Source organism: Amia ocellicauda, chromosome 12 (assembly GCF_036373705.1).
Source record: "Amia ocellicauda isolate fAmiCal2 chromosome 12, fAmiCal2.hap1, whole genome shotgun sequence".
Taxonomy (NCBI): domain Eukaryota; kingdom Metazoa; phylum Chordata; class Actinopteri; order Amiiformes; family Amiidae; genus Amia; species Amia ocellicauda.
In genome coordinates, this window is record NC_089861.1 from 26,214,516 (window position 1) to 26,240,000 (window position 25,485).

Below are 25,485 nucleotides of genomic sequence, written 5' to 3' on the forward strand. Positions count from 1 at the left end.
TTTATAATACCACTCTTGCGTTCAATTATCAATTCGCCCTTTCTGATCCTGACGGCTATCCGTAGTTACTCAAAAACATGGCGGCTCCCTGCTGCCTAAAGCTAACCTTAGTACAACTGAAACAAATAAGAAACAACTCTGTAACAGGGCTCTCCTGCATCTGAAATACTATACGGATAGATACTTAGACAGAGTATTAGCCTAGACAATTAAGAGTGAATATATATAAACGATGATGCAGTTTTTGTTGCCGAGTCTCTGGGGGCGCCTTCCAGCTCGGTACAGCGCCTTGTGGAGGTGTGTGTGCTCGCCCGGTCGCTCCTCGGCTCTCCTGCCGGGGTGGAGCGCCCCCACGCCGCGGACGGAGCGGGCAGCACTCGGGGTAATTGCAGCCCGGTGCTACAGCCTCAGCCTGGCTCACGAGTGCCTGCACAGCATTAATAATCATATTAACTATACAAGTGTCGGCCGTGTTTTCCTGCACGGAGCACGTCAGAGCTGGACCCATGCACGACGGGGACTCGGCCCCCCGACTGGCGCGCCTTTCCGGACCCTGGTGTCGACAGCGGTGCCCAAGGACGTGCTGCTGTTCGAGCACGACCGGACCGGCTTCTTCCGCCTATTGGGCCTGTTCTGCGCCGCGCAGTTGCTGTTCTGGACCTACTTGGCCCACTTCGCCTACACGGAGCTGCGCGACACGGGCCTACGGGGCACCGTGATCATGGGCCAGGACGGCCAGAACCTGCCCAAGCTGGGCGGCGTGTCCCTCAACCTGGGGTCGGACCGCTGGAGATACGCCTTCACCGCAGGCTGTCTGACCGTCGGTAGGGCGCTAGCGAGTATTGTGTGTACTAGTAGTAGTAGTTATTGTACAGGTTGTTTCAGTAGTGGTATCAGTAATAATTATAATTCTCTCCCACTCTCTCTCTCTCTCTCTCCCCCTCAGGCAGTGTGATGGTGTCCGTCTCGCTGCTCTTCTCTCGGCGCTGTGTCCGCAGTGTGGTCCTGAAGCGAGGGGGGCAGCAGGTCACTGTGGTGACCCATGCCCTGGTGGGGGGACGGAGCTTCAGTGTGCCGCTCAGTCAGGTGACCTGCCATGCCCACCGCAGCGAGGTCGCTGCCCACATCCCCCTGCGTATCAAAGGTCACTCCCTCTACTATCTTCTGGACAGACAGGGCCGGCTGGCGAACCCACGGCTGTTCGACGTCACGGTGGGGGCGTACCGCACGCTCTGACCCCTGACCTCCCTCCCCCTCTGGCTGACCGAACGGGGGGACTGGGCATTGTGGTCGAGCCCTGACCCCTCGACCCCCTTGACCTTACTATGGAGGACACTCTGTCTGACCCCAGACATACAGAGAGATGGACTAGACAGCAGTGTGGATCTGATCTGTAAGAGTTTATTAGAGTTCATTCTGTAGGGTGGTCCCCATCCCACAGAGCAGCAGTAAGCATGGTGATAACAGTGACAATACAGTCGTCTGGCAGTGCGCTGGCTTTGTGCGTTTGTGTCGGAAGCTTTTCTCTTCCTCCTTCCCTCCCTGCATTTCTCTCTGCTTCTCTCCCTCCAGAGAGAGAGGGTGAATGCTGGGAAGGGGCAGGACAGCTCAAGTGTGGGAAGAGTTAGTAATACAGATATATTTACAAAACAATCAAAAATAAGTAAAACAAAATGAAAATAGTCATAATTATAATCAAAATGCGGGTTGGAAATCAGGGACCGGGCTGCTCTTGACTTCCAACCCCCTGGGGATTTTCTTTCTCTTTTGGTACATTGTGTAAAAAGGAAGAATAAAATATTGAAATTGTGGACTGGATATCTGTGTCTGTGCTGTGGAGGTGCAGTTCACGGTGTTAACCAGCGGGGGGGGGGGGGGGGGGGGACCTCGCTGTATGTGCTGTTTAACCCCTTCTTTGCTGGTGCTCTCTCCATAACACCTAGGCACAGAGGGGTGGGTAGTGGGGGGGTCAGCTGAGATTGTGAAGGAAGGAGTTCTACAGTCAATCTGTCAGTGCGTCAGTCAGTCAGTCAGTGCGTACATCAGGCAGTGTAATCAGTCAGCCTCTCTCTCTCAGTGGGTGTACCCCCCGACAGTGCCCCCGGCCAGGTGCAGCAGTGACCCGGCCGCCTCCTGCACCTCCTGGTCCAGCTGCAGCACGGTGACCTCGCCCATCTCCCCGCCCTCCTCCTCAGGACCTCCCCCGGGCAGAAGCAGGAACTCGTGGTATTCGATGTAGCCGCTGTCCGTCAAAGGGTCCTTCTCCTCCTCCAGCTCCAGCTCCATGGTGTCCATCGCAACCAGCTCCTCGGACACGCCCACCTCCACCTGCAGGGCCACGCCCCCCGCCCCAGCCAGGCAGGCGGCCAGCCGGAAGAGACCGCTGTAGTTGTGCTCGTCGCCGAGGTCGGCACTCAGAGGGCACAGCCCCAGCCAGGGGGAGGGGTCCTCTGGGAGGGAGTGGTGTGAGGTGGGGGCGGGGGCAGGGGTGGGGGGTGTGCTTGGGGAGAGCAGGAGTGACTGGGTGAGAGATTCTGAGAGAGAGACAGAGAGAGAGAGGGGGATTACTACAGACATCCTGTCTTACTGGGCACTGCCGTACGGACACAGCACTGGGGGGGTTACAGTGTGTCAACGTGTCTCTTTGAGTTTTTAATCCTGCCACCCTGTTGCCAGGGGCGATAAAACTAGCCTGTATGCCTACTGTTGCCTGGGTGATTGCGGTTGCCAGGGAGACATGACACAAACCCACCCAGTATTTCAGATCAGGAAACGGAGAGAGGGGGAGGATGTGTGTGTGCGTCTGTGTGTTACCCGTGTACTCCACACTGTCTGGGTCGTAGATGACTGCTTCCGGAACGATGACCTCTGACCTGCAACAACAATGTTATTATTATACAGCAGCAAATTCTAGAACACCAGTGTTTTACAGCACAGTCAGTGTGTCAGTCAGTGTGTTAGTGTGGTACACTCACAGTGGGGGGCTGGTGTGGCAGTGTGTCTTCCTCAGGCTCTCCAGTAGGGCTGGTCTGTACTCAGGGTGTACACACCACAGAGAGCCCTTCCCTGCGCCCTGCAACACACACTGTGTTACACACTATAACACACTCACACTGCGTTACACACACACTAGGGATGTGACAGAGCTGGCAGAAGGCATTTTAAAGGATTACATTTGTGTGGATGCAGATGTGGTTGATCTAGCATTTTTAGAAATCTGGGTATTTGGTGAAAAATCTCAAAATCTGAATAGGTGGCAAGTCTGTACAGTACTAGCAAATATATTTTTGTAATTGTAATACATTTTTTAAGTAGTAATTACTAATTACACCAGGTTACCGATGATACATGATATCAAATATTCAAATGTATTTAAACACAGTGTATGCACCTATAGGCTTTATGGCCATGTGGACATACAATTAGTTATTACATATGTTTAAAAAAAACTGATAAAAATCATACCTCAAAACAGAATATGTGCAAATGCGAAATAGATTTTTGCAGAATCAACTTCGAAAAGACTTGGGACCGAAGTAAACAGACATGCTGCATGTGCTTAGAATAACATCTGGAACATACTGACTGAACAAGTGGACTCCCTATGTTGAGAGAATGTTAAGTTGTCCCCCCAAATATTGTATGCCCAGCTCCTTAAGCGTTGGGGATGTGTCCCCCCCCGAATATTGACAGCATCCCCCCCATATTGACAGCTTCCCCCCAATTCTGAAATGAAAACTACGCCCCTAGCTTCATGCATGCACATGTTGCAATGGGTACACACAAATATTTTGCTACAAATTCGTCAAAAAGATTTAGTTTAGTATTCAACAGAGTTTGAATTAGCTAAAAATGTGCCAAGTTCAACATCAACGAATGTGGATTCGAACTTCATCACAATCCTAACACACCACACACACAGACACAGACACACACTCACACACACACACACTTCCACTGCTACACACATAGCCCCTCCCCCTCACCTACCCGGCTCTTGTCTCTTCCCATCCTGTGGAAGCACTTGCTGAGTGACAGGTTGTGGCGCACCGAGTTCCTCCAGCCAGAGGGGGCGCTGCGGTAGTAGGGGAAGGTAGAGAGGATCCAGTCATAGATGGCCTTCACTGGCAGCCTCTTGCCTGGGGAGTCCTCTAAGGCCATGAAGATAAGGCTGCTGAAGGAGTAGGGTGGCTTGGGGGGGCTGCCGGTGGCCGGGGCGGGGGGAGCGAGGGAGGAGGTGGCCAAGGCTGGGTGAGGCCCCCCCCTCCCTCCGCCCTGCTCCTCTCCCTCCCCCTCCTGCCCCCCGCTCCCTGCCTCCCTCTCCCCGGGCCCCAGACGCAGCTCCCTCAGCAGGTCAGTGCTCTGGTGCAGCCAGCTCAGGCAGGTCAGATCCTCATCACAGCCCCGCCCCCGCCCACAGGGAGGGAGGGAGGGAGGGCAGGGGCACAGGGTTGAAGGAGATTCCGATTCGGGCTCCATTGGTTTTGCAGGGTGAAATTCTCGCCCTCTCTCTCTCTCCGTCTTTCCCTCTCTCTCAGCGCCACTGCGTCTGGGAAGATTTCACACCTGCGCTGGCAAGAGGCAGTGAGGGAGAGGACATTTTTAGTGCTGACTATTGATACATGGAATGACACACGGACTGACTGACTGACACACTGACTTTCTGACAGACACACTGACTGACTGATACACTGCATAGCTTTACTATACTCTGCTGCAACATTAGTGGACTGTAGTGCTGACTGTACTACACTGTTCACGTGGAATCATTCCCTTAGTTTGGGTCTGTCTGTCTGCCTCTCTGCCTGTCTGCCTGTCTGTCTGTCTATCTGTCTGTTTAACGAGTCCAAAGTTCTGTCTGGTCTACTGCTTTTTGTTTAACTGAGTACCAGCAGTGCCAACAAATCCCCCCACCTTTCCACACACACCAGTGGCTACACAGAAAAGTTTTTTTTTTTTTTTTTTACAACAGGCAATTAATTGCATGGGGAGGGGATACACTTACTCTGTCATAATCAGGACAGAGAGAGGGGGAAGGGAGACAGAGAGGCAGAGTGAAAAGGATGAAGAAAAAGGGGAGGGAGAAAAAGAGAGAGAGAGAGAGAGAGAGAGAGAGAGAGAGAGAGAGAGAGAGAAGTTCAGTTTTCTGAGCTTGAAACTGCACAATAAAGTGCATTCAGTTAGAACTAACAGAGAAAGTAAATGACTGACACACTGGCTGACTGACTGTATGACTGTCTGAAAACTATTTTATTGTTAGAGTACCAATACGAATATATACACCCCTGTCTCTCCATCTCTCTCACACACTTTGTCTGTCTGTCTGTCTGTCTGTCTGTCTGTCTGACTCTGCTGCTGAGAAACTAAAATACACAGAAGTTAGAAAAGCTGCGAACCGGGGCGCCTGATATGATCCTTGGCGGTGGAAAGCTCACACACAACACCACTGCCTGTATATGCATCTCGGTGGCGTCAGTATCCGCAGCATGTACAGTACCGTACAGTACAGGAGCGCAGGGCTGTGCAGCAGGTACAGAAGCAATGGCGTACTAATATAGAGTTTCACTCCCTGTCCTCCTTCTCTCTCTCTCTCTCTCTCTCTCTCTCTCTCTCTCTCTCTCTCTCTCTCTCCCTCCCTCTTTCTTTTTCTCTCTTTCCCTTTTAACGAATATAATCAGCCCATCCCTTACCTTAGCGGGGTCCAGAATTGTTGATGAAACGAACGAGGGATTGACCTCTCTTTCTCCCTCTGTTCTCTCTCTCTCTCTCTCTCGCTCTCTCTCTCTTTTTTACAATAAAAGGATCACTTTCTCTCCCCCCCTCTCTCCTTTCTACGTTACCTTGGAAACGAAAGGACGCTTTGTCACCGTCTCCCGCCCGGGGCCCCATTTAAAGTAACAGCGCTGAATACCCAGCATAAACTGTATATTATTGTTTATTTTTGGTTGTTTTGTTTATGTGTGTGTGTGTGTGTGTGTGTGTGTGTGTGTGTGTAAGCGGCGACACAGGATTTTAAAACGAATACTTTAAAATGAATAACGTAAGGCAATAATATGACTGGCAATATTAATAATCATCATTGGTAGTGGGCTGTTATATGTATTTTAGTGGGTACAGCCCCGCGCTCTCTGCACGCAGCGACGAGGTTCTAGAATCCCGCGGTCGGAATTGCAGTTGCCATGTAAACATAATGTAATATAGCACCTCACAATACGGCAGACAAGGAGCGCTGTCAGGTTGCGCTGTCCCAGATACGGTCTGGACAGGTGGTGCTGGTGGGACAGGTGGGCAGGTCGATGCAACACTTAGGGGCGAGGCGGGGTACCGTTAATTGTAATACAGTATACACTCACCTAAAGGATTATTAGGAACACCATACTAATACTGTGTTTGACCCCCTTTCACCTTCAGAACTGCCTTAATTCTACGTGGCATTGATTCAACAAGGTGCTGAAAGCATTCTTTACAAATGTTGGCCCATATTGATAGGATAGCATCTTGCAGTTGATGGAGATTTGTGGGATGCACATCCAGGGCACGAAGCTCCCGTTCCACCACATCCCAAAGATGCTCTATTGGGTTGAGATCTGGTGACTGTGGGGGCCAGTTTAGTACAGTGAACTCATTGTCATGTTCAAGAAACCAATTTGAAATGATTCGACCTTTGTGACATGGTGCATTATCCTGCTGGAAGTAGCCATCAGAGGATGGGTACATGGTGGTCATAAAGGGATGGACATGGTCAGAAACAATAAACGATGCCCAATTGGCACTAAGGGGCCTAAAGTGTGCCAAGAAAACATCCCCCACACCATTACACCACCACCAGCAGCCTGCACAGTGGTAACAAGGCATGATGGATCCATGTTCTCATTCTGTTTACGCCAAATTCTGACTCTACCATCTGAATGTCTCAACAGAAATCGAGACTCATCAGACCAGGCAACATTTTTCCAGTCTTCAACTGTCCAATTTTGGTGAGCTTGTGCAAATTGTAGCCTCTTTTTCCTATTTGTAGTGGAGATGAGTGGTACCCGGTGGGGTCTTCTGCTGTTGTAGCCCATCCGCCTCAAGGTTGTACGTGTTGTGGCTTCACAAATGCTTTGCTGCATACCTCGGTTGTAACGAGTGGTTATTTCAGTCAAAGTTGCTCTTCTATCAGCTTGAATCAGTCGGCCCATTCTCCTCTGACCTCTAGCATCAACAAGGCATTTTCGCCCACAGGACTGCCGCATACTGGATGTTTTTCCCTTTTCACACCATTCTTTGTAAACCCTAGAAATGGTTGTGCGTGAAAATCCCAGTAACTGAGCAGATTGTGAAATACTCAGACCGGCCCGTCTGGCACCAACAACCATGCCACGCTCAAAATTGCTTAAATCACCTTTCTTTCCCATTCAGACATTCAGTTTGGAGTTCAGGAGATTGTCTTGACCAGGACCACACCCCTAAATGCATTGAAGCAACTGCCATGTGATTGGTTGGTTAGAAAATTGCATTAATGAGAAATTGAACAGGTGTTCCTAATAATCCTTTAGGTGAGTGTATAGTACCATACAATAGAGTGTATTACAGCATAGTGTATCGCAGTGTAGTATAGCATATTACAATACAGTATATTACAGCACAGTGTATTACAGTACAGAAGTTTATTACAGTACAGTACATTACAGCATAGTGTATTACAGCAGCACAGTGTGTTGTAGTACTGTACAGTTACATTGAACTTCATCAGGTAGCCTATCACTGATATTAACCTGCATAATACAAAATAATACATATTCAATTATATATTGAGTAAACAGTATTGTTAGAGCTATTATTATTATTATTATTATTATTATTATTATTATTATTATTATTATTATTATTATTAAGTAGTTTCACATTCACTCGGAACTGTACAATAACTGTGACGCTCGCACATTGCAGGGATGGTTATATGAGCAAGCAAAGCCCAGCACTGAACTGATCATTGCAATAATTAATTCGTCTTAATTGGTGCCTGAGACGACGCAGCCGCTCGCACGGAGACAGATGGGAGATCTGATTTGTTGTGAAAGAGAGACGTTACCCCGCAAAACCATCACGCCTCCCCATGAATATCCCCGCGCAACTGCTGTGGAAAACATTGACGGCCATCACTCGAACCCCCTGCTCTTGGGCTGTTCGTTAAGCGCGACACAGCGTCGTCTCTGCTAACGTACAGAGCGGCGTCCTTTCACAGTCGGCTTCGACTCCGATACAGCCACCCCACTTTCCCTCTGCTGCTCTCCCTCTCCCAACCTCCTCCCCTCTCACTCCCCTTCCTCTCTCTCCCTCCTCCTCCTCTCTCTCTCTCTCCCTTTCAGTTGCTGATGCTGAGACTGTTGCTTCCGTTGCTATGGTTACAAGAGCCTCATCCGTGAGTGAGTGAACGAAAACCGGAGAGAAGACCCGAACACCGACACTACAAAAACAACAACAACAGCAATACTAATAATACTACTACTACTATTACTACTACTACTACTACTACTACTACTAATAATACACATTTAAAATGCGCATACAAGTTTCCATCGTAGAAGAAAGCGGGGCTCAGACAATCCTTGCCTCCCCGCCTCTGCTTGCGCCTGTCTCGGTGTAACGTGGCAGCAGTAGCAGGGTGGCGGCGGGGGCAGCGGAGACAGAGAGAGAGAGAGATTAAGACGGGATCGTTTGTGGACCAGAACCGAGGATGGAGTGGACCGGCCCGAGACAGTGAGAAACACACAGAGAGAGAGAGAGAGAGAGAGAGAGAGAGAGAGAGAGAGAGAGAGAGAGAGTCAGTCAGTTTCTAGCCACTGTGAAGTAAATCAGCAAGACAGTCGACTATTGATGTATTTAATTTATAAATGCTTATTTGTTTGCTTATTTAGACTATTTATGCATTTATTAAAGGCTATTAATTCGTTTCTAAATCTACATCATCCTGTTGCGTGCGAACTGCGGAGTGTTTTGTTATGTACTGATGTAGTGGATTAGTTGGTGAGTTAGCTGCTTAGTGAGGTAATTATTTATTCGTGGTCTGACATTTTTCAGGTTTTAAAGAGTGTGTGTGAGTGTGAGAGTGTGTGAGAGTGTGAGGGAGGGGCTGAGAGCAAGGTATGGAGGGAAATAGCGAGAGAGAGAGGGCAGAGCTGTGAGAGTGGAGTGGTGAGGTTGTAAACAGAGAGGACAGAGAGGGGGAAGGGCAGGGAGAGGAAAGGAGAAGGAACGGTCCAGCACAGTCCAGTCCAGTGCAGTCAAGTCCGGTCTGGTCCAGACTAATGCTGAGCCACCTCTCACCCCCACCCCACTCCACTCAGACCAATCCAGCCCAGCCCAGTCCAGTCTAATTGAGCACAGTCCAGTGTAACCCAGTCTTCAGAATTTCACTCTCACACACACAACCAACCCACTTCCCTCCCCTCACTCTCCTGCCCTCCTCCCCAGCCCCAGCCCTCTCCACTCTCCTGCTATGCCCTGGTGGCCGGGCTGCTGCAGTGGGGTGTGTGGAGATGCTACGAGGGGGGCACGGGGAAGAGGCTGTCGAAGAGGGGGTCACGGGGTCTCGGCCTCCGCCCGCTTCATCCTCCTGGGGCTGCTGCTGTCTGCCTACCTGTTGCTCGGGGCCAGCGTCTTCTCTCTGCTGGAGCACCCATGGGAGCAGCTTGCCCATAGCCGCTGGGAGGGCCGATTGGCCGCGTTCTCACGGCGCCATGGTCTGGACCCCCACCCGGCTCGGCGGCTGCTGCAGCAGTACGAGGCGGCGCGGATGGCGGGGGTGCGGGCTGACGCACTGCGGCCCCGCTGGGACATGGGGGGGGCGCTGTACTTCGTCTTCACCGTCATCTCCACCATTGGTGAGTAGACTGGAGCCATTGGGGGTGCAGGGGCTGTGCTGTGGTTGTTGTGTTGTGTTATTGTTGCTGCTGTTGTTGTGTTATGCTTTTGATGTTCTGTTTTGTTGTGATTTAGTTGCTGCTGTTTTTGATGTAGGTGTGTTCTTGTTATTGTGTTTTATTGTGTTTTAGTTGCTGCTGTTGTGTTTTGTGCTGTTGTTGTTGATGTGTGTTTGTTGTTGTGTTGTTGCTGCTGCTGTTGCACTGTGTTGTTGTTGTTGATGTTCTAACTTTTATTCTCCTCCTGTACCCCTGCAGGCTTCGGGATGACCACCCCCTGCACGTTGGCCGGCCGGCTCTTCCTCCTGCTGTATGGCCTGCTGGGCTGCTCTGCCTGCCTGCTGTTCTTCAACCTGTTCCTGGAGCGCTGCGTAACCCTGCTGGCCCACACACTGCAGGCGCTGCGCAGGGGCCGGGGGCAGGCGCAGGGGCAGGGGCAGGGGCAGGGGAAGGGGAAGGGCGGTTGGAGGAGGAGAAGGAGGAGGGGAAGGGTGCTCCCTGAGATAGGAGAAAAGAGCACAGGAGAGGGCGAGGGGGCTGATGCACCGCAGAAGGAAGAGGAGGAAGAGAAAGAGGAGGAAGAGGATGGATGGAAGCCCTCAGTGTACACTGTCCTGGGGATCCTGGGCGGCCTGGTGTGCCTCTTGTCCCTGGGGGGTGCCGGGCTGTACAGTGCAGGGGAGGGCTGGGACTTTGGGGAGGCGCTGTACTTCTGCTTCGTGGCCTTCAGCACCATCGGGTTCGGCGACCTGGTGACCGGGCAGCGTCTGCACACCGCCCCGCCTCTGCCCCCGCCCCCGTCCGGCACCACAGCGCCCACCCTGCCCCTCTCGGCCTCCTCGCCCCGCCTGTACGGGCTGCTCAACCTCAGCTGCCTGCTGCTGGGCGTGTGCTCCGTCTACTCCCTCTTCAACATCATCTCCATCCTCGTCAAGGAGCTGCTCAATTGGCTGCTGGGACGATTCCACTGCTACTCTTCCTCCTCCTGCTGCTGCGGCTGCTGCGTATGTGACTCCTCCCACCTGCCCCGGCCCCCCCACCCCCTCTCCTCCTACCCCCTCCCTCACTTGCCCCATTCCTACCCCCCCCGCCCCTACCCCCCGCCCTCCCACTACCACCACCAACACCACCACCACCGTTCCGCCCCGGTGCAACCCCAGCACAGCGAGATCTCCATGGATACGGAGGCAGCCCTGGGGAGCGAGACGGAAGTGAGGCGGGTCTCCCTGGAGATGAGCACGCTCCGTGACCTCCTGGCCCTGGGGTCATTGGGGTCACGACCTTTGCCCCCGCTGCCCCCGCCCCCGCCACCACCCAGCCACATGCAGAGAATGGAGACGGAGACTGTGCCCCCACCCTGCAGAGTGGCCTGGGGAGGAGGGGAGGGACAGGGCAACAGGAAGGCAGATGGAGAGAGGGAGGGAGACAGGGACAGTGAAGGAGACAGAGACAGTGACAAGGACAGAAAAAGAGACCAAGATGGCATGCTAGTAATGGACAGTGAGAGAGACGGAGACAAAGAGACAGATGGCGAAGGAGACGGAGACAGAGACAGAGACAGTGACAGTGAGGGCAGTGACAGCCTGCATGTGTCTGAGGAGCTGGAGGTGGTGCTGGGGCCAGGGCTGTTGTGCGAGTTGGGCTCTCTGGCTGTCCTGGGACACACACTGGCGGAGACCTGCCGAGGGTACCGCCCTCCCTGGCCGCCCCACCGCCATGCCCACTGCCACACCCACCCGCACTGTCTCCATGGGCACAGCACCAGATCATGCTCGCACAGCCCGTCACACTCTCACGTGCACACGCACACTCCCTTGCACACACGCACACACACTCCCTTGCACACACGCACACACACTCCCTCACACACACAAGCACACACACTCTCACCCAAGCACACTCGCCCTCCCTCACAGCCGCGCACTCCCTCACACTCTCACACTCTCTCACCCACGTACACTTCCCCACACACACACTCTCACACTCCCTGACGGGTCTTGTCTACTCAGAAATGCATAATAATGATACAACACAACACAGCCCAGCACAACACAACACAACACAGCACAGCACAGCACAACACTGCACAATGTGATGCCGCAACCCATTACACAGCTGGAGGACACAGACAGACAGAACATTTCTGGGATGAGCTAGACTTGCGCAGGAGGATGAGAAACTGTTTTCCCTTGCTCAGCTGTACTGAATAGCTGCACTGCACTGGACTGCACTGCACCGTATTGGACAGCTCTGAACTGTACTGGATGGCACTGCGCTGTACTGGACTGCACTGCATTTGACTGCTTAGGAGTCACTGTAGTGTACAATGCACTACTGCAGTGTATGGGGCTGGATTGCGCTGTGCTGCATTGGACTGTACTGTACTGTACTGTACTATGTGTTACACTGCACTACTGTACTGTACTACTACTTTTTATATTATTGTTATGATTATTCATAATAATAATAATAATAATAATAATAATACTACTACTAATAATAATAATATAATTGTGTCGTTTACATATTCATTTGATTAAAAAAATGAAAATAAATATGATTAAACATGAAATGAGCGAAACATTTAAATTATGCGAAACGAAATGGAAAAGGCCCCGTGGTCGTCAGCCGACTCATCCCTCCTGCCTACAGGCACCGTCTGAACTACAGCTCCCATGGTGCCCCCGGATCAAAAAAGCCTCTTCTCGCTGCCGGTGCATCCTGGGAGATGCAGTGAACTGAAGTCCCAGCGCCGCGCTCGGAAACCCGCCAGCCAACGGCACGAACTCCAGCTCCCAGAAGCCTCCGCGCTCTCCGCGCCGTGAAAGATAAAGTTTTAGTGTTTTCCACAGCGTCAAACGAGAAAGTTTTGGCTCTGCAAACTCCTGTCGTCGTGTTTAAGGTAAAGGTAAGAATGACTGACTTCATGCTTAGTCGTCTTTGCGCGTCTGTGGCGCCGCCGCGAGTGTCACGTTAACTGTCGCAATTTTTAAAGCAGATACATATTTTTCATAGGCGGAGAAATGTGTCGACTTGTAAATAAGTGCCAGTCGGAGTGCCAGCGTACAGGCACGCTAGTGTAGGGAGGGATTACAGCGCCAAAGTGAAAAATAATATTATTCATCCTAATGCGCACTGTGCACATCATCCATAGTGCTGTTCAGCCCTCATTAAGTATATTATTATTATTGATTATAAGGCAGTTAGGCTGCGCGGGTGTTTATGGTGAGATTTGGCTAAACGAAGGGTTATGTAAATGGTGAGGTAGTCTGCGCCAGAACCGACGCGTAGTTGGCATGATCCTAATCTTAATCTTAATCTTCATCTGTGTTGTTACGTTTGTTCAGCCGTTTTATTAGTGTCGTTGTGTAGACTACTCGTCTGTCTGCCTCTCTGTGTGACTAAGATCAGGGTGGGGTGCAGGGAGGATGGCGAGGCGGTGCGGTGGGGCCAGGAGATGCGAGTCCGGAAACAGACATGGAGCATTACTGCCACTCCCTCATGGCTTGTGGCTTGTAACCAGAGAGAGAGAGAGAGAGAGAGAGAGAGAATGAGGGAGGGAGGGAGGGATTGAGCACGGATCCATACTGCTGTGTGTATACAGGACGATTGCATGGATGTGTATCGTCTCAGGCTGTGTATTTACACTGTGTCTGTGTGTCTCTGATTCTGTCTCTCACTCTGCTTCTCTCTCTCTCTCTGTGCATGTCTCTCCAAGTATCTCTGTGTCTCTCTCTGAATGTCTCTGTGTGACTCGATTCATATTTGAAACTAGCTTATGTGACATGGCAAGTTTACACCAGTGTTGCTAGAGCATTGACAGACACGGTAAAGAAATACAGTAAAATGTAACAAAAAAGTATATCTGTGCCAGTCTGTGTGTCTCTGTGTCAGTGTGTGTGAGAGAGAGAGACAGACACAATCTCCCTCTCCCTCTCCCTGCAGTGACTGTGGACGAGCGATGGGGGTCAGAGGCAAGCCGGGGCCGGTCCAGGTGGTGACAGTGAGCCGGGGGGAGGAGCACTCATTCGCGCTAAACGAGCAGGCGCTGGCCGACGTGCTGCTGCGGCCGGAGGTCCGGGACCTGGATGTGGCCGTGGTGTCCGTGGCCGGAGCGTTCCGCAAGGGCAAGTCCTTCCTGCTGGACTTCATGTTGCGCTACATGAACAGGAAGGTGGGTCTCTTGGGCTGGACACTGACTGGACCTTGGGTGGAGAGTTGGGTCATGACAGTGGGGTCTCAGAAGGTGTGAGAGAAGCTGGGCTGGCTGTTGCTTGACAAACCGTGACACTCTCTTCCTCCTCTCTCTCTCTCTCTCTCTCTCTCTCTATCTCTCTCTGTCTGTCTCCCTCCCTGTGTGCAGGGGGACAGTGCTGATTGGCTGGGAGTGGAGGAGGAGCCCCTGACAGGTTTTGCTTGGCGCGGCGGCTCCGACCCCGAGACCACGGGCATCCAAGTGTGGAGTGAGGTGTTCACCGTCACCAAGCCCGATGGCAAGGAGGTACAGGTTCCTTTGATTGGTGGATGGGCTGGGGGTGGTTAGTTGATTGGCTGTGTTGATGTGGCTGAACTGATTGTGTTCTTGGGCAGTGTTAATTGGGCTAATGTATTGTGTTGATGGGGCTGTCTTTACTGGGGGAAATTGATTGTGTTGATGGGCTTTGTTCCTTGAGGGGTAATTAATGTTACCCCATACCCCATATTAATGAATATGCTTAAATGACCGCTTGTCTGTGTTTTATTCATTGGCTGTGTCAGTATTTAGGCGTGTGTGTTAATCGGTTAATTGTGTGTGTGCTAATTGGTTAATGGCATGTGGATTGTGCAGGTGGCCGTGCTACTGATGGACACACAGGGTGCCTTCGACACGCAGTCCACAGTGAAGGACTGTGCCACCATCTTTGCCCTGAGCACCATGACCAGCTCTGTACAGGTCAGACTGGCACTCCCACACACTGACATTGACTGACACTGACACACTGACTGACACACCCACATGCTGACTGACTGGCTTTCTGTCTTCACTTTTTGTTTGATTGTCTGATTGGCTGATTGACAGTCTGTCTCCCCTGCAGATCTATAACCTGTCTCAGAACATCCAGGAGGACGACTTGCAGCAGCTACAGGTCAGGGGTCAGGGGTCAGTGTGACCAAAGTATAGGAAATTATTACTTATTAATATTTTAATTTCAGTTGTCAACCATTTTCTCCATTTACACCAAATCTCTCTCCCTCTCTCTCCAGCTCTTCACAGAGTACGGGCGACTGGCTATGGACGAAATATTCTTGAAGCCGTTTCAGGTAGAGATACACTGGTCCATATTGTCATTTACTGATCTCTACCAGTCTGATACTGGTCCATATGGTCTACACTCCTCTGCTGCTCTGTACTGGTGCATTCTGCTCTGAACTGGTTCGTACTGGTCTGTGCTGGTGTGTGTCTCCGCAGTCACTGATGTTCCTGGTGAGAGACTGGAGCTTCCCCTATGAGTTCAAGTATGGCCTGCATGGTGGCACGGCCTTCCTGGACAAACGCCTTCAGGTAAGCACCACCAGGGGAAGCCACCCACTGGGCCCTGCTCTGTGAGTAGGGCTGTGTGAGACTGAGAGTGCGCACGCATTAGTGGGCGTAGAAGTGTGTAAAGTACTGTGGTGTGTGCACAGTAGACTGTGAACAGTTCAGTGTGTGTGAATTAGTGTACAGTACTGTGTGTGTAATGGAGTTAATTCAGACTGGGTTGTGTGTTGCTGAAAGAGTTGGAGTGTGTGGTGTTGTGTAGTTGTGCAGTGATGTGCTATGTGTTTGCAGGTGAAGGAGCACCAGCACGAAGAGATCCAGACGGTGCGGCGCCACATCCACTCCTGCTTCACCAGCGTCTCCTGCTTCCTGCTACCGCATCCGGGGTTAAAGGTCGCCACCAACCCCAACTTCACTGGACAGCTCTGTGGTGAGTGTGTCTCTGTGTCAGTGACAGCAGAGTGTGTGTGTCAGTGACTGCTCTGTGGTGAGTGTGTGTGTGTTTGTCAGTGACTGCTCTGCGGTGTGTGTCTCTGTGACACCAGTGTGTGTGTCAGTGACAGGTCTGTGGTGTGTGTGTGTGTGTGGGGGGGTGTGTCAGTGACTGCTCTGTGGTGAGTGTGTGTGTGTGTGTGGGGGGGGGGTGTGTGTCAGTGACTGCTCTGTGGTATGTGTGTGTGTGTGGGGGGGTGTGTCAGTGACTGCTCTGTGGTGAGTGTGTGTGTGTTTGTCAGTGACTGCTCTGCGGTGTGTGTCTCTGTGACACCAGTGTGTGTGTCAGTGACAGCTCTGTGGTGTGTGTCTATGTGCCAATGTGGGTTGTGCCAGTATTGTCTGTGTGTCTGTAGCCCCATTCACACTGAAATGCCAGCAAAATGCAGGCAACATTTGCCTGCCTTTTTCCTATTGCTCCCCCATTCACACTGGCTTTAAAAGCCGGCAAAATGCCAGCTTGTACCCTTTCACACACAAAACGGAGAAAGCCGACGAGCGCTGTTGCCTTGGGAACGAGATGCTAGAAATGCATGTTGATGCGGGAGAGGAGACACAGACCGATATTCTGGACGTGTTTGTAAAAATTTGATCACTTCCCCGTTTTGCCAGTTTCCTTCCACTGGGCTATTGGTTCTGACCAGGGTGCTGGTCGTACTTGGGACCAAGAACAAATAATCAGGAGGGAAACACAAAAGATACGTCAATCTAGGTGTGTATTCACGCTATGACCAGTTCATCATTTGTATGGTTGTGTGTTTTTGCGTTGTTGTCACTGGTCCCAGCGGTCACAGAGCATTTGACCCAGTGAACCCAGTATGAAACTCAGCACTTGGTTCATGGTTGCGTAACGAGAGGCATTATTTGGGGTCTTGAAACACTGCAGCAAAGTTAAATCAACTCAAATAAATGAGTTGATAAAAATGATATTACATTGTGTGGATATCTATATCTATCAAAAGTCTAGGTGTGCAGATCTGTGGTTGATTGATTGCTCAGAACTACTTAGTTTGACATTACTGTCTTAAATAACTCAAAACAAACTACCGTCAGTGTCACTGTAATACAGTCGAATACGTTTGCCTGTATAGAGAGATATTTTGCATGACTTATTGGTATATAACTTCTGACATACAGATGTGTGACAAATTAAAGGAAATGCCAACATAAAGTGTCTCAGTAAGGTGTTGGGCACCACAAGCCGCCAGAACAGCTTCAATGCTCTTGGCACAGATTCTATGAGTCTCTGGACTCTACTGGAGGGATGAACACCATTCTTCCAAAAGATATTCCCTCATTTGCTGTTTTGATGATGGTGGTGGAGAGCGCTGTTTAACACGTCCAAAATCTCCCATAGGTGTTCAATTGGGCTGAGATCTGGTGACTGTGAAGGCCATAGCATATGATTCACATCATTTTCATTCTCATCAAACCATTCAGTGACCCTTGTGCCCTGTTGATGGGGGCATTGTCATCCTGGAAGAGACCACTCCCATCAGGATAAAAATGTTTCACTATAGGATAAAGGTGATCACTCAGAATAACTTTGTAATGATTTGTAGTGACCCTTCCCTCTAAAGAAACAAGTGGACCCAAACCATGCCAGGAAACCCCACAGCATAATAGAAGCCTCCGGACCCCCTCACTGTAGGGGTCTGTCACAATGTAAACATGGGAGAGTGGTCTCAAGCAAGAAGTGATACAAGTCCCAAATTAGAGTTCATATCCTTCTTGCAATTTAATTTATTGCAAGCACATCAAGTGTAGCTGAACACTAAATCGTCAAACAGCTTCAAACAGCTCTCCTGCGGTTTCAGATTAACAGTTCTTTACCTTCCTAATACTATCAAAACAGACTCTCCACCTAGGTCTCATTTAAAGTCCAACCCCGACATGGTTGATTACCAACATACTAACCCATTTATAGCTGTGGCTACATCCGCCTCCTCTCTAGCTAAACCATTAATCAGATCCAGTTAGACCGTTGCATAATTATTAATTTAAATATAAAACAGTTCAGTTGTGTTATTGCACTTGAAACTATAAATAAATAACTCAATAAACAAATGTGTATATATATGGAATCACAGTATCAAATAACCTTCCCAAATAGCAACATATACACAAATAATCAGTCAGTTTTAACACCTCCCGCCACCAGAATGCGCTCTTCCCAGCCTGTATATGCATGTGTGAAAGCCGGATGCATGCCCTAAGAACAGAATGCGAGAGACACAAAGCTGCGTATATCAGCCCCATACATCCCACTTCGTATTCGCATCAAAACAATAACAAAATAATTACTATGCATTAATCCCCACCTTCAATCACTTCCTCTTATGTAAACATGCACTCTATTGCAAATGGAAATTAGGTATATTAATGTAAATAAATCGTTCCTACACATGACATCTCCCTTTGCACTGTATGTAAAGTTTTATACACAGACATGTATGCAATCATACAGTACAGAAGTCATCTATTAATATTACACTCTGTGATGCTGCAGTGAGGGAGCGCAGAATAAAGCTGCTCCGTCACAGGGTCAAGCAGTCAGGCCTGTCCCGTTCTCTTGGTGTCCCACACATGGACTCCCCACTTGTCCAGAACACGAGCCAGTTGAGTGTCTTTGTGACTGAAGCTCTTGCCATTTGTGCCCCAATAATGCCCCTCTTTCAAAGTCACTTAGATCCTTTCCTCTTGCCATCTTGATCCAAACTCGAGGTCAACTGGGCCTTCTCAGCATTTTTATACATGCCACAGAGCATGATAGGATGTTAATTGCTTAATTGTATCATGTATCAATTGTATTATTGTACACCTCACTGGAGCCATCTACATTCGTTATGTTCCTCCACTCATTTATTCAGGTTTTTACTTTAATTTGTCCCCCGTCTGTATGTGTGACAATAGTTAGCATTAGATACATCACAAACCTGTTGGTTAATCAGTAACACTCAGAATTGCTGCAACTAAGGTGGCTTAATGTGTTTGTGTTGTGGTAAAAAAACGCAAAAACGCACCCCTATTCTGATTGGTTACTTAACCAGTTAGTTAACGTACTGCATCGACAACTCCAGGACGTGATGCGTTATATACCTGCATTCCTCATCCTGCAACATTAACACAGTCCCGTTGCTGCAAATATGCATTTAGACTAGGGGCTGCATTAAATCAAAACTTTGACCCACCTGCTAATAGAAAACTACAGAACTGTACTCAGTTGCGGCTTCATTTTTAGTTAGATGCCACTTTCTTCTAATCATAAATGTAACCGCTATGATTTACAGCTTCATAGTTTGCTATTAGTGGGTGGGTCAAAGTTTTGATTTAATCCCAGCCTAGGTACAGAGGTGGAAAATTGCAACAAAATGCCACCAAAAAGATGGCATAAGGTTCTGTGTGAATGGGGTATGTTAAAGCAGTGTGTGTGTGTCTATCAATGACAGTGTTGTATTGCGTGTGTGTCGCGGTGACAGTGTTGTTGTGTTTGTGTGTGTGTGTGTGTGTGTGTGTAGAGATCATGGGGAAGTTTAAGGAACAGCTGAAGGAGTTTGTCACTGTTGTTGTGTAGGTGAACTGTTGTATTGTATGTGTGTGTGCAGTGTTTCCCACAGGATTTTTGGAAACTGTGCTGGGGACCCCGCACTCTCTAGGGGGGTCCGTGGGCATGCCTCCTCGGGAGAAAATTTAGTTAATTTTAACAGTTAAATGCATCAATTTTTTGCATTTGAAATTAAAAGAGGCTGTGAAGAATTGTGGACTTTTGTAAACAATCCAATCATAAACCCATGAGGTTGTATCAACTTGTAAGATGCTTAAGACTACACTTGAGCCATCAATGATATTAAGTAAGCTGTCACATGTGTTGTACTGGAGTATTTAATGTGTTTTCATTCCACTGCAGTCAATTAATGAGAAGAAAAAAACAAAAAAATACAGGGGGGCACACACATCAGTGGCAAAGTTTGCATCCTGCATTTGGACACTTAATTAGCTGTAATGAAGATTGATGTGAGGGTGGGATTTCTTGTCTGTGATTGGCTAAATTAGAATGTACCTTTGTGTACCACGGATTCTGCATATCTGCGGACATCTGCGCTGTAAGAACACGAACAATATTCCTCAAGTTCTGCATGGAAATACTTTGACAGAGTAAATTGAAACACTTTTAAGTGTATAATATATGCAGTGCAATTATACGACCACAAATCTACAGCTGGTATGTTAACCCACATAAAAGACACTTCTGCAATGCTAGTAATGACAGAAAAGGAAAGAGGAGCAACAAACAAAACTAATATTATTATGTAGCGTAAGGTACACTTATAAAATTCAATTAAAGAAGTGAATTTATAGTATCACCTTATCACGAATCCTGGAATCTTGTAGAACTCAATTTCTGTAATAATTGGACGCAGACACCAATTCCAAAGATATAAATTGTCAAATTTATTCAAAAACAAAGACTAAATGTAGCACTACACTAATTATACAAAAGGGAAAAACTAATTAAAATTCAACTCTCGATCAACAAATCAAAGACAAATCACTTCCGTGACCAAATCAAAGACCATGGGATCGCATACGATATCACACAAATCGTTAAACAAAAAAGGTTATAAACACATTGACTACAATACCGGTTAGTAAGACGAAGGTGAGTCTCTCATTAGTATTGTTAGTCAGACATTAAATAACTACGCAGGTTAGTATTTATGTCAGGTAACTTCTCGTTATATATATATCAGTTTAAGAAAACTAAATGATATTACACATTCTAGAGTTATGAATCACAGATTAACATTTCTAATTGATTTCTCAAATGTCATGAATCATGAACTCCAAACTGTTAAACTTATCTGAACTTCGTCGCAGAGAGGCCTCTCTGGCTTCGGGCTCAGATAACAGCACACGGCACGAGGTCCGTGTGGTTTGGAACAAAGGCAGTCCGGTTCGGCTTTGTCCAAGAACTTCCACTCAGTCGATGCACCTGGAAGTTGGGGTTTCGCGAAAGTAGAGTCGTTTCCAAACAGATTTTCCACTGGTTTGAAGGCTCCAAGGTTGTGCACAAAATCTTCTTTGTAAGCAGGGTTCCACCGTAGTTACTTGAAGACAAAGTCTTTGAGGAAAGCAGGGCCCTGTTTGGTTCCAAGGGTCAAGTTTCTTAAGACTCAATAGCTATTTAAATGACTGACACTTTCGTATTCAGTCGACTTAGTCAATTGTCCAGCTGTAAAACTCCACTGATCAGGTGGGCACAGGCGGGCAGCGCAGTCTGTAAAGTTCTTTATTTAATAAAGTCCTTTAAAAGAATTCTTCGTATGGCTCAATCTCCTTCTCCCAGGTTAACTCTTCTGTTGCCGGCAAAGACTTGGTTGGTTTCTGGTTCCGGTTCTGGCAACAGAGTTACAGGTTGAGCTGTGGCAGCGAGTTACTGGTTCAGGTGAGAGAGAGAGAGAGAGAGAGAGAGAGAGAGAGACCGTGCAGTTCCTTATAGTCTGTCAGATCAATAGGTGAGATTTTGAGATTGGATTTCGGTTTCAGCCCCCAGTGTCCTATTGGAGGGGGGCTTGATTTATGACTGATGTCAATCCATGCCATCTTTTGGAAATGCCGGTTGGCCCGGGTTCGTAGCTCTATGTCGGGATTTCAGCTCTCATCCACTTCAAAGAGTTTTTATCACCTACAGGCCCCTTTCTCCAGACATTTCATAGCAGAATTCCAAACTATTTGGCCTATTCTCGGTGCCATCCTCCCCAAAACTGTCACTTTGATGCAAATCAGTTCCAAGCTGATGAGCTAAGGAAATCTGATAACTTTGGGGGGGAAAGGTCTTCTTTAGATCAGTGCTTCAGCTCAGAGCCCAAATGCTCTTATCAAAATACACCCAACATAATGCTACAATTATACTGTATAGCCAGCTTTTGGTATTTATTTTGTAAGAACTTATTACAATTGCAAGAAATGTCACATTGCATTATTTCGCATTTAATGTATGTCACGTATTTAATGGGTGATTATTCGAATAATCGTGGACAACAGCTGTGGAATTCTCGATATTTGTCATGCACATCCCTAACCATTACCTCAAACAATGTTGTCTCCTCAAAATGTGTTCTGGACTGAACAAGGGGCGCTCTCATCTCGAGCGCAAGGGGAGAGGCTGATGGGCTGCGAGTGAGAGTTGCTTATTGCCAAAGTGATGGTGCAAAGCACATAGTGATCTTTTATGTTTATTATGAGAGTAAACATTTTGTTTTCTTCATTCTGAAACTGGCGGGCCGCACATTTAAGTTAATTAATGAGAAACACTGGTGTGTGTGTAGTAGTTTTGCACGATATACGGAATATGTGATGACAATTAAATTAGAAAGATAGATCAATAGAATGAGCTTTTTCAGATGCGCACAGCAATACACATTAAACAACCGCAAGCAAGAGAGAGCACACCAAAGTGTTAAACTCACACAAAGCAAAACAAAAGCACGACGCAAAAACTCAAATAAACAAACCAAAAGCATAAGCTTCTGAAATGAGGTCTTAATTTAACTTAATTGGGGAAAAAAAAAAATGTCAGAATGGTTCTGTGCCTTTGGCTAATACGTTGTTTTCTTTTGTCGTGATATCATTTCAGTAACGAGTACTCTGATACTAAACCCGGTATCGTAGTCAAACTTCTACTAGTATGTAGAGATCACAGGGGAGTTCGTCAGTGACTGTGTTGTGTGTGTATGTGTGTAGAGATTGCAGCCGAGTTCAAGGAGGAGCTGAGGGAGTTTGTCCCGCTGGTGCTGAAGCCTGAGAGGCTCATGGAGAAAGAGATCAACGGGTCAAAGGTCACCTGCCGCGGTCTGCTGGAGTACTTCAAGGTTACTGACCCTCTGTTTGTCTGTCTGGCCTTCTGTCTCTCTCTGTTGGCATATCTGTTGGTTTCTCTCTCATTCAAATTCAAATTGGAGTGACAGATGTCAATCCATTTCATACACACACATATATATATATATATATATATATATATATATATATATATATATATATATATATATATACAGCTCTGGAACAAATTAAGAGACCACTACAGAATTATCAATAGCTTTTGTTAGAGCTTATATGGTGTATACAATAAATAATCTGCTCTACTTTCTTTAATGAAATCACTTATCATGGCAGTCTTACTTTAAAAATATCAACATATCTGTCATGATCAAATTGTAAATACCTATTTTTGGTGTTCAAGATGCTTCTTTATTTTTGTTTGTATGCAATGAAGATCAGAGTGAAAGTAAAAAAAAAAAAAAAAAAATCTTTAAATGTGCTCTGCTTTGTGATTTGCATACTGAGTTATATCTGAATTCGTGTTACATCAGGGTATAGGTTTACATAAATCCATGCCCACATATTTGCACATATACATCCACATACATATAATATATACACACACCTATTTATGACCAACAATTAAAATAAATGTAAACAATGTTAAAAAGCAAGTAGATCAAATAACAAATTATGAACAACATAAAGAATAACAATCATGACAATAAAATCATTATACTTATATACAGCTCTGGAAAAAATTGAGACCACTGCAAATTGTTCTTAAATCAGCATTTCTACATGTATGGCAGCCATTCCATTCCATTCATATTTATATTTGGAATTTGGCAGAAATGTCAGTAGTTTATAGAATAAAACAAAAATGTTCATTTTACCAAAACACATACCTATAAATTGTAAAACCAGAGAAATCTTTCAGTGGTCTCTTCATTTTTTCCAGAGCTGTATGTTATAATTATGACGATAGCAATAGCAGTAATGGTAATTATTAATAAAAATATGTTTCCTTTGATCCGGGTTATGTGTTGTTGTCTGTGTGTGTGTCTCAGGCCTACATCAAGATCTACCAGGGCGAGGATCTGCCGCACCCCAAATCCATGCTACAGGTACCCAACATGCGCATGCGCACACACAACACACACGCTCCCACTCACATACACAACACACAGAACACACGAAAAAACGCATACACACAGGTGAAATGTATTTTTTCCTCCCTCTCTCTTTCTCAGGCAACAGCTGAAGCCAATAACCTGGCAGCAGTAGCTGCAGCCAAAGACCTTTACTACAGGAGCATGGAGAAGGTTTGTCTGTTTCTCTGTCCCTTTGTGTCTGTCTGTGTCTCTCTCTTTCTCTCTCTCTCACACTCTCTCTCATTCTCTCTATCTCTCTACTAAGTTTACAAGAGCCTTAGTCCCTCATCCCCCCCATGCCTGCCTCCCTCCATTCCTACCCCCTCTCTCCCCTCAGACCTGCGGCGGGGACCTGCCTTACGTGGCACCCGAATCCCTGGAGGAGAAGCACAACTTCTTCCTGGGCCAGGCACTGGATGTGTTCTCAGCGGCCAAGAAGATGGGCGGCTCGGAGTTCAGCCAGCGCTATGCGCAGCAGCTGGCCAGCGAGCTAGATGCCCTGTGGACCGACTTCCAGAAGCACAACGCGGCCAAGAACGTGTTCAGCGCCTTCCGCACCCCCGCCGTGCTGTTCGTGCTGGTAGCACTGCTGTACTTGCTTTCCGGGCTTGCGGGCTTCGTGGGGATAACGATCCTCGCCGTGGCCTGCAACTGCGGCATAGGCCTGGCCCTGGTTGCGGTGGTGACCTGGGCAGGGGTGCGGTACTCCGGGCAGCACCGGGCGGTGGGGGCGGCCATCGACGGCACTGCTGGATACTTGCTGGAGGGGGTGAGGAGGGAGAGGAGGAGTGGGGGGGGAGTTTGTGAGTTTGTGAGTGTGTGTGTGTGTGTGTCTTTCTGTGTGTTTGAGTCTCTGTCTCTGTTACACCTTTTCCACGGGCATATCCGACCCGACCCGGTACCCGGCTGGTGTGGTGAGGCAAGTTACCCATAGCAGTTTTGTCAAGCCGGTCCTATAATTAGTGCTGGCCTGGAGCCGAGCCGGGCTGGGGGAGGAGTTAACTGAACTCCTCATCACATGGCGTCAGTCCACACTTTTACTGGGTTTTATACATTACAAATACTTAACAAACTACTACTGCTATTTATATACTGGTAACAAATTGTAGGATTGATCTACAAACAGTATACATATCATTTGTTTCAGGTCAATCTTCATCTGAAAGTTAGGTCTTTAACATCTAACGTCCGATAACTTTTTTAACTTGATCTCTCGCCTCTCTCCACAGATGTGTTTATTTATTCAGACCAGAATAATTCAAATATTTGCATGTTGCAACAGGTTTTGGAATGGGTGAACTCAGAAATTGTATTACCTTCCCTTTTTTTTTTTTTTTTTCCTAAGGTGTTTAAGATGAGTAGATTTCTCACAAGATGTAAGCTGGTCCTCTCTCTCTCAGAAGCTCGTCTCGCCTCTTTTCGTGGTTGGCGTGTCGTTTAGTCAAGTTTTTAATTAATTCTTCAAACACAATTATTCGTACAAGTAAACTAATAATGCAGGACTAATCTACCCACGAAGGAAAGATCAGACTTGGGACTTGGACATATTTACATATTTTCCTTATTGTGAGATTTTTGTTTTAATGAGATGCGACAT

At 47.8% G+C, this 25,485-nt stretch overlaps 4 protein-coding genes across 5 annotated transcripts in view; 3 read left to right on the forward strand and 1 right to left on the reverse strand.

Moving 5' to 3' along the window:
* Positions 1–36: 36 nt before the first annotated feature.
* Positions 37–1,818, forward strand: tmem223 (transmembrane protein 223). The gene is made up of 2 exons (XM_066719069.1): positions 37–824; positions 947–1,818. Exons 1-2 carry the CDS (start codon positions 233–235, stop codon positions 1,234–1,236), a joined length of 882 nt encoding a protein of 293 aa, XP_066575166.1. The 5' UTR covers positions 37–232; the 3' UTR covers positions 1,237–1,818.
* Positions 1,819–1,874: 56 nt separating this feature from the next.
* On the reverse strand, positions 1,875–4,308 carry LOC136764035 (forkhead box protein N3; the record flags this gene model as incomplete). The annotated part of the gene is made up of 4 exons (XM_066717868.1): positions 1,875–2,534; positions 2,815–2,873; positions 2,976–3,073; positions 3,991–4,308. Coding segments are annotated over 4 exons (936 nt in total), but the record flags the coding sequence as incomplete, so codon positions are not given.
* A 5,173-nt stretch (positions 4,309–9,481) lies between these two features.
* LOC136764036 (potassium channel subfamily K member 13-like) lies at positions 9,482–12,642 on the forward strand. Its single transcript, XM_066717869.1, has 4 exons — positions 9,482–9,866; positions 10,164–10,367; positions 10,479–11,592; positions 12,558–12,642. The coding sequence occupies exons 1-4, from the start codon at positions 9,482–9,484 to the stop codon at positions 12,640–12,642; spliced, it is 1,788 nt and encodes a 595-aa protein (XP_066573966.1).
* Positions 12,643–12,698: 56 nt separating this feature from the next.
* atl3 (atlastin 3) overlaps positions 12,699–25,485 on the forward strand; it is a 14,333-nt gene continuing 1,546 nt past the window's right edge. Inside the window, exons 1-12 of one of the 2 annotated variants that reach the window (XM_066719071.1) lie at positions 12,699–12,807; positions 13,851–14,079; positions 14,269–14,406; positions 14,734–14,838; positions 14,981–15,031; positions 15,150–15,206; positions 15,355–15,447; positions 15,715–15,853; positions 22,660–22,787; positions 23,805–23,861; positions 23,988–24,059; positions 24,226–24,657. In XM_066719071.1, the coding sequence (XP_066575168.1) occupies positions 13,867–14,079; positions 14,269–14,406; positions 14,734–14,838; positions 14,981–15,031; positions 15,150–15,206; positions 15,355–15,447; positions 15,715–15,853; positions 22,660–22,787; positions 23,805–23,861; positions 23,988–24,059; positions 24,226–24,657 (1,485 nt within the window). In that variant the 5' untranslated portion in view covers positions 12,699–12,807; positions 13,851–13,866. Of the gene's footprint in view, positions 12,814–13,850; positions 14,080–14,268; positions 14,407–14,733; positions 14,839–14,980; positions 15,032–15,149; positions 15,207–15,354; positions 15,448–15,714; positions 15,854–22,659; positions 22,788–23,804; positions 23,862–23,987; positions 24,060–24,225; positions 24,658–25,485 lie in introns of both variants that reach the window. The other variant, XM_066719070.1, reaches the window with a different exon arrangement.

Bases quoted from the DNA above. Each gene is read 5' to 3' on its own strand.
- tmem223 (XM_066719069.1), top strand. From the start codon at position 233: ATGATGCAGTTTTTGTTGCCGAGTCTCTGGGGGCGCCTTCCAGCTCGG. The intron at 825-946 runs GTAGGGCGCTAG...TCTCCCCCTCAG, and splicing joins CGCAGGCTGTCTGACCGTCG to GCAGTGTGATGGTGTCCGTC.
- LOC136764036 (XM_066717869.1), top strand. From the start codon at position 9,482: ATGCCCTGGTGGCCGGGCTGCTGCAGTGGGGTGTGTGGAGATGCTACG. The intron at 9,867-10,163 runs GTGAGTAGACTG...GTACCCCTGCAG, and splicing joins CACCGTCATCTCCACCATTG to GCTTCGGGATGACCACCCCC. The intron at 11,593-12,557 runs GTACCGCCCTCC...TCCTGCCTACAG, and splicing joins CTGGCGGAGACCTGCCGAGG to GCACCGTCTGAACTACAGCT.